This window comes from Gobio gobio, assembly GCF_949357685.1.
Source record: "Gobio gobio genome assembly, chromosome: 13".
NCBI classification, from domain to species: Eukaryota; Metazoa; Chordata; class Actinopteri; order Cypriniformes; family Gobionidae; genus Gobio; species Gobio gobio.
Genome location: NC_137106.1, coordinates 15,072,557 through 15,083,815, shown reverse-complemented (window position 1 = coordinate 15,083,815; position 11,259 = coordinate 15,072,557). Strand labels below are relative to the sequence as shown.

General features: G+C 36.2%; 1 protein-coding gene across 2 annotated transcripts; it reads right to left on the bottom strand.

Moving 5' to 3' along the window:
• Positions 1-2,162: 2,162 nt before the first annotated feature.
• On the bottom strand, positions 2,163-11,169 carry tmem30b (transmembrane protein 30B). 2 transcript variants are annotated; one of them, XM_079832617.1, is made up of 8 exons: positions 11,004-11,169; positions 9,623-9,808; positions 9,212-9,319; positions 9,016-9,123; positions 8,816-8,903; positions 8,585-8,728; positions 8,268-8,474; positions 2,163-2,928 (listed from the first exon to the last, which is right to left on the bottom strand). In XM_079832617.1, exons 2-8 carry the CDS (start codon positions 9,806-9,808, stop codon positions 2,741-2,743), a joined length of 1,029 nt encoding a protein of 342 aa, XP_079688743.1. In that variant the 5' UTR covers positions 11,004-11,169; the 3' UTR covers positions 2,163-2,740. The 2 variants fall into 2 exon arrangements, with proteins under 2 accessions (XP_079688743.1, XP_079688744.1); XM_079832618.1 differs by having other exon boundaries at positions 11,120-11,161.
• Positions 11,170-11,259: the final 90 nt, after the last annotated feature.

The window sequence follows — 11,259 nt, the reverse complement described above, 5'->3', positions numbered from 1 at the left end:
TTGAGCCCCAAATCAGCATAATTAAAATGATTTCTGAAGGATCATGTGACACTGAAGAATGTAACTGTCATCACAGAAGAAATTACACTTTAGAATAGAAAACAGTCATTTTAAAGGAATAGCACTAAAGTAATAGTATTTCACAATATTACTGTTTTTACTGTATTTTTGATCCAAAAAAGCAGCCTTGGTGAGCATAGGTGACTTCTTTCAAAAACATTAAAACATTCACTTGACTTTCACCTTTACTTGCCAAACCATGTTTAAAAGTAAGGATTCATAGGATTTGAGTTACATTAAAGGGATAGTGATCCCAAAAATAAAAATTCCGTCATCATTTACTCACCATCAAGTTGTTCCAAACCTATGAATTTCTTTGTTCTGCTGAACACAAAGGAAGATATTTTGAAGAATGTTTGTAACCAAGTAGATCCAAGCAGCCATTAATTATCATAGTATTTTCCCCCATGGTAGTCAAAGGCTGCTGAAGAAAGAAATTCACACAGTTGAAAGTCATACAAAGTTGTTTGAAACAACTTGAGGGTAACTATTCCTTTAACTAGTGTTTTCTCACCATTGTCATTTCTGTTGTGTGATTATATTATTGAGAAGAAAGCGGGCAGTACATATTCGTCTAAACCTTACTCTCAGCGCTCTCGTGGACAGCGTCTGGATGTTCGTTAACCACGTCGTAGCAAAAGGATTTCCAACTTCTTTTTACATTGAAGCGAAAAATTACTTCACCATGAGTCTATCAGGGCCTTGAATCACGTTCTTCAGTCTCTTGTATGTTACATGAGCTGAACATGAGCAATAAATTGATGTCACTAATAACACAGGTTTCTGAATTCTACAAATAGCCCCTTTAAAATCAGGTTCAGACATGAAATGTTTGAAATATTACAGTTTGATCAAAGCATTTTACTGAAGCTTTATCCTCACTTCTCAAACACTTAAAGGGTTAGTTCACCCAAAAACTCAAAATAATGTCGTTCCAAACCTGCAAGACCTACGTTCATCTTCAGTGCAGATATTTTTGATGAAATCAGAGAGCTCTCTGACCCCTCCATAGACAGCTATTTCATTTAGAAAGGTAGTAAAAACATTGTTAAAATAGTCTGACTCCAGTGGTTCAACCTTAATTTTATGAAGCGACAAGAATATTTTTTGTGCGCCAAAAACAAACAAAAATAACGACTTTATTCAACAATTTCTTCTAGCCTGTGTCAGACTCTTACGCTGTTGACACATTGTAAACAGTGCAGTGCTTCCAGAACGCCGGCTAACCATTGGCCGACGCCGTTCACGTGAGCACCACGACGCTTGCGCACGAGTCGTTCTGCCGTAGAACTAGGAAGTGCTGAATTGTTTACACTCCGTCAACAGCGCAAGCGTCGGACACAGGCTAGAAGAAATTGTTGAATAAAGTTGTTATTTTTGTTTAGTTTTTTTGCGCACAAACACTGTATACTCGTCGTTTCATAAAATTAAGGTTGAACCACTGGAGTCACAGTCCCGATTTTAACAATGTTTTTACAACCTTTCTGGACCTTGAAAAGTTTTAATTAAATGGCTGTCTATGGAAGGGCATGAGAGCTCTCGGATTTCATCAAAAATATCTTCATTTGTGTTACGAAGATGAACAAAGTTCTAACGGGTTTGGTACGACATGATGGTGAGCAATTACACTCTAAACCCACTCTGGGTTGTTTTAACCCAGCGGATGGGTTAAATGTTTGCTTGAAAAAAAATCAATTTTCGTGAGTCCATTTTCAACCCAACTTGGGTTGTTTTTAACCCAGCATTTTTTAGAGTGTAATGGCAGAATTTAAATTTTTGGGTGAACTAATCCTTTAACTTCACAAAACACTGAACCATTGTGCAGAATTAGAGCTAAACTCTGCACAGAATACTGCTTCCAAATAAAATCTCTTTCACTAATAGGGATCAATATCACTGATGCGTGCAAGCAAAGACTCAGTCAGTCACGATTCGCCCTTCACATTCATTTAACTTGTCCAGTACAAATGGCACTGTAAAAGCACAAAGTTTCCTTTGCTTGGAAATAAAATCTTTCATGCTTGTTACGGTCATAAGCTCACAGCAAAAACTGTGCTGCTGTTATAGCTAAATATTATAAGACAGCAAAAAAATGCTTGTGTAGACTTTAAAATTAAAAAACAGTATTTAAAGTTTATTACAGAAAATATACAAGTCACAATGAATTTTAATTTTCAATATATTAAACTAAACCTGCATTTGACAGGTACACATGGCACCTAAAACTCTCTTTCTATATATCAGTTAAACATTTGTGTAGTCAAGAGATCAAATGTCAACTGCTAATTCATTATTTATACCTGAGACAGTCTAAGTAGACTAAAAACCTGTAACAGTCACTGAATAATGACCTTGGATAACCAATTTGAGCTTCAGATTCTAGAGTATTAACTAATTTGAAGATATCACATTGATTAAAGCTTTTTGCTCTTTGGACATTAGCGTAACTGAGTTTTTCCTAAAGACTAATGCATATCCTGTTATTAAAGTTCTTTTAGTAAACTAACAATTCCTGATTAAAATGAAATAAATAAATGACCCTGAAGTTAAAACTTTTTAGCAAGTAAATGCTAAATTATTTTCTAGAACTTGATTTTTCATGCTATTGTCTGAAAACTAAATTTGGTTCCATCTTAAGGAACCCCTTATTTCTTTCCTTTCATGTTTTTTGGATGTATCGTTACGCACTATCATCGTCATCTGAGTATTTGAATTTGGCGTAAACAATGAGCATAACCACTGACATGACCACACACAAGGAGCCAACCACTAAATAAGCAATGCCCAGAAAATCGTTCTTTCCTCCCATCCAAGACACATTGCTGAAGAACACCCTCTTCCGTCCATCGAAACTCAGTACTGGGTAGTCTGGAAATGATGTGGTTAAGGAACAAACACGGTTCATTCTTCTGCACATGAGCACTTCAACTGCAAAAAGACAGCAAATCTATCACAGATAACAAGTGTTTCAGAAAACTTAAAGGTGCACTAATGTTGTGTTTATGCTACACAGTCATTGGACGCATACTGACACCTACAGTAAAAGGATTTTTTTCACTGACGCCATTGTGGAAATACTCTATTCGCTGCCAGTCATAATCAATTGCGTGTCCAATAACAGAAGGGTTACAGAGATAAAGCGAGGCTATTCAGCTGGTCCTGTGATCTACAAATAGGAGACCAGCCAAAGTATTTTTAATAAAATACTTTTATTAAAGTGAGTCTTAATCTCATGTGAATGACCACTACCGTACACTAAGGGCGTTTTCACACCTGAAAGTCGGCACCAAGGTCCATGTTTTGATACATTTGGTTAGTTTTGGTTTGGTTTCACATTGCAATTATGCGAGCGCACTAAAGAACTTTACATGACACACTTCGGTCCACTCGTCATCATCTATGTGGGCTGCATCTTGACATTGATTGGTTTGTAAACGGACGTGCGTCTGACGTCAGCGTCTTTGACAAGAATGAATGAACAGACGCATATCGTTGCCACAATTGAACAGTGCGCATTGCTTGACTATTTTCTTTTCGTTACGTTTAAAAGTGGACATTTCAAGCTTTATATAGGCTACACATATTTCTCATGTTTGTGAGACGAGTAGCCTGCTGAGCTTCGGTTTATTTGAGACGCGCTCCAGTTCATTTACAAAGCATGTGATCGCTCCCGCGATTATTATCTGCTATAGATTATTTGCTTCTTATTTATTAAATCCAGGCAATTATATGATTAAACATTGGTTAAAATTAAGATACAATTTATACAAAATGAAATTCACATTAAAGAAAGGCTTTCAAAATAAATTCTGACCTTCTGTCTTCTGACATATTGCGCATTTTTTCACTTTTCATAATCAATGTAGCCTAGATGAAATTTATAAAGAACATTATAATATTTAAACATAAACAGGAACTTCCTGTAAATGGTCTGAAAGTACGAATCATACAGAAAATGCTTTCACACTAGAAACGAACCGAACCTTTGTTCAGTTTGATCCGGACCGAGACTACCTCTTTTCGTCGGACCAAATTTCGTCTGTTTGGTCCGGACCGTGGTACGGGGGAGGTTTCACATCTGTAATTTTGATTCGGACCAAACAAGGTAGGTGTGAAAGCGCCCTAAGTTTAAGGTCAGTAAGATTTAGCAAGAACGCATGAAATTGGTCAAAAGTGATGATAAAGACATTTAGAATGTTACAAAAGATTTATGCTTCAAGAAAATGCTGTTGTTTTGAACTCGGCGCCGTGATGAACATCACAATGCCGGGTTTGCCCATGCTGCCGTCGCGTTCTTTGCGCCATATTCATGAAGATACGGAGCAGAGTCTGCACACAGCGAGTTGTGTTGACAGAGTTTAGTGTTTTGGAGAAGAGAAAACTTCAGAATGTCACAGAGTTCATTCATGAAGTTGTGTGAACAACACACAGCTTCCTTTTACGTCCGAGCACATGCACACAATGGTCAGAGCAGTAATTTATTACGATTAAATTCGGCATACGCTCCCTAGTTTAATGCGACTATGGTTACTACGATTATAAGCTTAAAGGATTAGTTCACTACAAAATTAAAAAAAAAAAATCCTGATAATTTACTCACCCCCATCTTATCCAAGATGTTCATGTCTTTCTTTCTTCAGTTGAAGAAATGAAGTTTTGAGGAAAACATTCCAGGATTTTTCTGCATATGAACTTCAATGGCAACCAACAGGTTGGAGGTCCAAATCAATGCAGTTTCAAAGGGCTTGAGAGGTTCTGCATGATCCCAGCCGAGGAATAGGGTCTTATACATGGGCGTCAGTTTGGTTTGAAATGTGCTGGGGACAGAGACGCATTCAGAAGTGCATTTTCAGAAGTGCTGGAAGTGAGAATTTTTTTTTCTCTTTCGCGCAGGTCATGTTTTGAAAGACTATGTCCTGCAGCTTACTAATGTAAATAAATAAAAATGTCAGATGAGAGACATATTGCGGGTCTTATAGCCTATCTTACTCATGCCGACGAAAGCGCCCCGCGAATTCTTTAATATTTTTCATTTTTGCAATTTTTTTTACCACTTCATTATCAGAGTCCCACTGGAGCCCGTGTTTTTTTTATCCTCCCTATTACACATTAGTTACAGCCATTAAAATAGTTCAGTTTTGTTTTTAATGTCAAAGTAGATATATTTCGTTTTGTTTCTTTATTAAGTTAATTTAGAAAAATGTTTAAAGCATTTAATGTTTGTTAAACTAAAGTTTTTGCTTTTTAAAGTGACGACCAAGCGGCCAGCGGCCGACAGTGAGTTAACCCAACACTTTAGCCTCTGAAATCAACACTTGACTTGTCTTGCTTATTAAATCCATAAAAAACATTTAAAGCATCGTTTAAACGTTTAGCCTATTATCACCACCATCACAGTAAAAAGGCATTTTTGACAAGAGGCAGGCAGATCGCAACGGCGCGCGCAAACAAAACGGGCTACACAATCTACTGTAAACAAATAATTAAAAATAAAAAACATGCTGGTTGTCTTACCTTAGGCTACACCTCTCCGCGAAATGAATATATATCCGATCTTCAATTCCCGTGCTATATGCACATTTAACGGAGTTCATGTCAACGAAATCAACCGATATGAGTATTTTATTCATCAGCTCTTTTCAACATCAAAGACCGCATTATGAGAACGAGCGACCTAAACACTGGTAAGAGCATTTAGTCTCATTAATTTTAATGAAGATGATTGTGCTTTTGAGCATCTAAAACTTAGCTTATTTTCAGTTTCACTTGTGGCAGTTTGCGTGTTGGCTTGCTTTACTCATTTGCGGCGATGCGTGTTGCATAGCGCCGTCCTATAGCCTAAAAAAGCCCGAAGCCCGGCCCGCGTCTGAGGTAGGCTATGACTGGAAAATTGTCCCGAAGCCCGGCCCTAGGGCGTAAAAAAGTCGGGGCCCGTCGGGCTCGGGCAGAAATGTAGGGCTCTACTTTGAGTAAGGCTGAAAGCGTCTTTCTTTTTAATACATTTCTTGAATGTCTCAATTACAGTAGGCCTAGCCTATAGATAATTATGATATTTGTGGCTGCACCGGGGTCCGTCATTACGCTAAATCATGAGCGGTCCATGGCACCTGCTACCCATGGCTGTTAAGAACTGTATAGGCTACATCAATCCATTACAACAATTTCGTGTTATGGGCACTGCCACTGATACAGGCAGCGGAAGAGCCTATTTTACGGAGCTTGCTTCTGCTTTTCAAACGTTTTTACAACAAAAGATGTCGTTAAAACAACATAAGATCTCGTTATAATGAGAAAAGATGTAGTTAAAACGACATAAGATATCGTTATTACAACACAATTGAGTGGAAAAAATAATATGTGTGTGTCAGCAATGCTTCACCGCAAAATTGAACTTGAGGTTTAAAAAAAAAAAAAAAAAAAAGTGGTGGGTACAAAAGGACTCATGACGAAATCTGGTGGGTACGCGTCCCCCCTGAAATTGACGCCTATGGTCTTATATAGTGAAACTATCGGACATTTTCTGAAATGTTTTACATTTATATACTTTTTAACCTCAAATGCACGCCTTCGGTGTTCTTTTTAACTGCATATGACATCATCAGGTCAGAAAGGTCACGTCTGTGACGTATGTGGAAGTACGTCCATGACCCCAGTGTTAAAACGAACGTGCAAAGACTAAATCAAAAGCCCATTACAAAAATGAAGGGAAAACAACGATGTCGGACAATTTTAAAGTTGGAGGAGAACATGAGATGGAGTTTTTCGGCACTGGGTCGGTACATCCACCTACGTCACAGATGTGACCTTTCCGACGTGATGATGCCATACGTCGTGAAGAAGAACACCACCGAAGTCTCGCATTTGAGGTTAAAAAGTATATACATTTTTATTTAAGGTTTCGCTAGATAAGACTCTATTCCTCATCTTGGATCATGCAGAGCCCTCTGAAGCCCTTCGAAGCGTTTTGAAACTGCATTGACTTGGACCTCCAACCCGTTGGTTTCCATTGAAGTCCATTATGTGAAGAAAAATCCTGGAATGTTTTCCTCAAAAAACTTAATTTATTTTCAACTGAATAAAGAAAGACATGAACATCTTGAATGAGATGGGGGCGAGTAAATTATTAGGAAATTTTCATTTTGAAGTGAATTAATCCTTTAATCGCATTTTTTGATCGAAGTATTGCTGCGTTTACATGAGGTAAAGCTTAAATCGTAATTATACCCATTATAAATTGCATTATGCATGTAAACGCACTGATTGGTAGTAACATTAAATGTTTCTTGAGCACCAAATCAACATTCTGAAGGATCATGTGACACTGAAGACTGGAGTAATGGCTGCTGAAAATTTAGCTTTGCCATCACAAGAATAAATTACATTTTAAAATAAAAAAGTTACTTTAAATTTTAATACTATTTCACAATATTCCTTACTGTATTTTTTATCAAATAAATAAATGCAGCCTTGGTGAGCAGAAGATACCTCTTTTTTTTCCCTTTTTAAATCATATAAACAATTGACCGGTAGTGTGCATAAACACATTTATCAAAAGTCTATTATATGGCTATTTGTTACTTGAATGTCCGGTCTCATCTGCTTCCAGTTATTTTTCCTTGTTATCCTGCTTGATATTGCAAACTGCCATTTCTTATCACATTTTTTTTTTTATGTAGGGTTATAAACATAATCTTTTGTAGCAAAAAAATGTTCTACAGTTCAAATTCCTAGTGATTTACCTATAGCATCTAATGAATCGCCACAGTCGCAAAAAAAAAAGCTTACTTCAACGTTACAAAATAAGGTGGATAAGGAGGGAAATTTACAAAAGTGCACCTTTAAGACAAATTTCAGCTGCTCTTTTGACTGTCATGGCTTCAGCGATTTGCATAGGCACGTGATGCATATTCAAAAAAAAAAACCTCTGTTTTTTCTACATTCTGCCATGGATCAGCTAAAAGCCACACCCAACATGTAAAACCTGTTTTCCTGGATCACAGGAGACATCTGCAAAACAGGACTGAAGCCATATGCATTGTTGGCTTTACACTACAAATATCTAAAGACTTCCTGACTGTCGCTATGACGTGGCTTAGATAAAATCCTATAAACTTTAGAACTTGGAATCCATTAATAAAATATGATAATCCCACTATTAATTCTCAATTAATGTCTTGAATGAATTTTGACTTGCAGATGAAGGATACTGTAATGGATGGTCAGAGCGTATTCCCCAGCAGGGAGCCCCCCGGCATAATCACCCTCTGTGATTCGCCGGTACAGCTTCCTGAACTGAGGAAGTGCTGCTCTCCTCATCCACACAAGAAAGTCCTGGTTCATGAAACCATTGTTGTTCGAGTCTTTGAGGTCCAGCTCATATGCTGGCTTGGGCCAGTTTATGGGCTTCACTGTACCTGTTAATGAGAATTAATAAAGAAAAAGCATTTAGGTTCCATTTCAAGTCTCAAATCAAATGCAAGGGAATAGCGACTTTTGTATTACTACACAGTTTAAGGCTAATTACCATCGAAAGCATTTGCAATACTGCCGTTCACAGGCACAGGATTCCTGTACTTGATGTTATAATCAGTCCACCAGGAGATTCCTTTACCATCTAATGGCACCTGCTTCTTCGTACCATTGATTATTTGGTAGAGCTCAAATGTGTCTTTGCAGAAACAAAAAAATATATTAGTAATTCATCCCAGAGCAAAGTACATGCATATAGTTAATCAGAAAAAAACAGAAAAGATACCATTGAACATGCTATTTGCTATAGCGCCACATGGTACAATGGGGCCATTTGTGTCACTGTTATATGGATAGCAGGTATCTTGTGGACTCTAGAAAGTCAGATGAAAATAAAAACAAGGAACGTATGATCCATTACATGACAAGAAAGATCCAAAATGATTATCACTTTTTTTTTAAAGAGCAGTCTTGCCAAAAACAAACCTTGAAGTATTTTAAATCGCCAGTGAGCTGATTATCGTCTTTCGACACACCATATTTTCGGAAGTTCTGGTAGAAATTAGTCAGGCCGTAGTAAAAGAAGACAGGGCCCTGTAAGCACCACAGACGTTATCAGTCACTTTCTAACATTGAGAGAGAAATATCAGTCTTTAAAACAGTCAAACTCAAAAGACTTTACCACAAACAATGAGCTGAGGGAGAATTTGAGTTCACAAGTGCAGTTTTGGATATATGGGATTGTACAGCTGAAACAGGGTGAATCCTTCTCAAAGCCTGTGTAATCCCCCTGTGACAAGGTGAGAAAACAGAGCATTAATCTTTAATTAACTTATCTCACCTTTAACATAACTCCCCGGTATGATAACACCTCCAAACTAATTCAACTATTAGGCACTCTGTAAAGAGCCAAGGGTCTAAAGTAACACTCTAAAGCAGACTCGATTGTTTAGTGTTGTCTGTCCTTTAACAAACAAGCAAAAACTGACCTCAGTACAACTGTTAACCTAAGGCTGAACAAACTCTACAGTAAAATGCCATGTCATCCACCCTGTGAGCTGGCTCCTGATGTTGTCCTGCCGTAAACGCTTACCTCTAGCGTTTGAATGGTCTGTGAGGTCAGAAAGAGGCCAACTCCAATGCCTATGAAGGCCAAGCCAATGATTAGAAAGCCAGGAATGACAATGCCAGCGGAGAGTATGGGCTGCCATGCCGGGAGCCTTTGCTGCGTGAAGGCTGTGTTGTCAGGCCGTTCAGCTGTCTCTCCCTCGTTCTTCATCTTGATGTTTAAAAAAATAAAAAAAAAGGGAAGGACAAGCTTATTGTGTGTACCTAAATTACATGATACAACAATAAAACTTTTTAAAAGCCCAGTGGAAAACAGATCAGAGCTCAGCCTCAACGCAACAAATAATACATCAGAAAAGGGGAGTTTCTTCTTCTTTGGTAACTTTATATCCCAGGGGTTGATTTTTTGTATTATTATTAAGGTTACATTTAAAACTGCACTGGAAATGTTCATCATTAATATATATATATATATATATATATATATATATATATATATATATATATATATATATATATAATATATATATATATATATATAATATATATATATATATATATATATATATATATATATATATATATATATATATATATATAATATATATATATATATATATATATATATATATATATATATATATATAATATATATATATATATAATATATATATATATATATATATAATATATATATATAATATATATATATATATATATATATATATATATACACACATACATACATATATACATAAATCAAAATCCATCATAAAATATTATAAACAATTATAAACAATTACAATATTTATTGTGTAGAAATTATTCATATACATTTATACATAAAAAAACAATAATAATTAAATGAATAAACAAAAATGTAGCCAACACTTTACATTCATATTAAGCATTATTTGGAATCAATATTTAATTTCTTCACATTATTTATCCTGAATACACATAATTAAATGATTTTTACTATAAAGCACGTCTGCCATTTCCAAAAACGTTATTTCCATTACAGAATGTTATTAAATGTAGTACATGATGTGGATAAGATGTTTATGACTTAAAATAGACAATTATTCCGTTGGTTGGTTAACGTGCAAGTCACATATATTGTTTTGGTTAATATCGGTTTAATAAATGTTTCTTTAATAGGATTATTATTAATTGATCCTAATAAATATTTTTATCAGTATACGGCCATCATATTATTAATAAAAAGCAGATACAAATTTTGCACAACATGATAAAGTCAAACAAGTTAGTGAGAATCACCTGCACTTCAACAACATCGAGTGACGTTTAAGGAAAACAAAACCCTGGTTCATGAATCTTGTAATCATTAATCACTCAATCTGAAAGCAGAAACCTTAAAGCTTAATAAACAGATTCAAACTAACCTTTAGAAAAAGATCCGCGCGGTCAGATTGGCCTATTTTAGTTGCCCGCTTTTAACAAATCGGGAGGAACAGCACATCGACAAACAGAAAACGCCTTCACACAGTCAGTCCCGTACCTGTTTTACTTGTCCAGCACCTGGAATCAGCTTTTCCGCGTTTCGTGTGCTCCTCCCAAATTACTTACGTCACACACATGGCTCCTCCTGAAGCGAATATGTAACAGAGGATTGTTATGATGGTTTCATAAGAAATATAT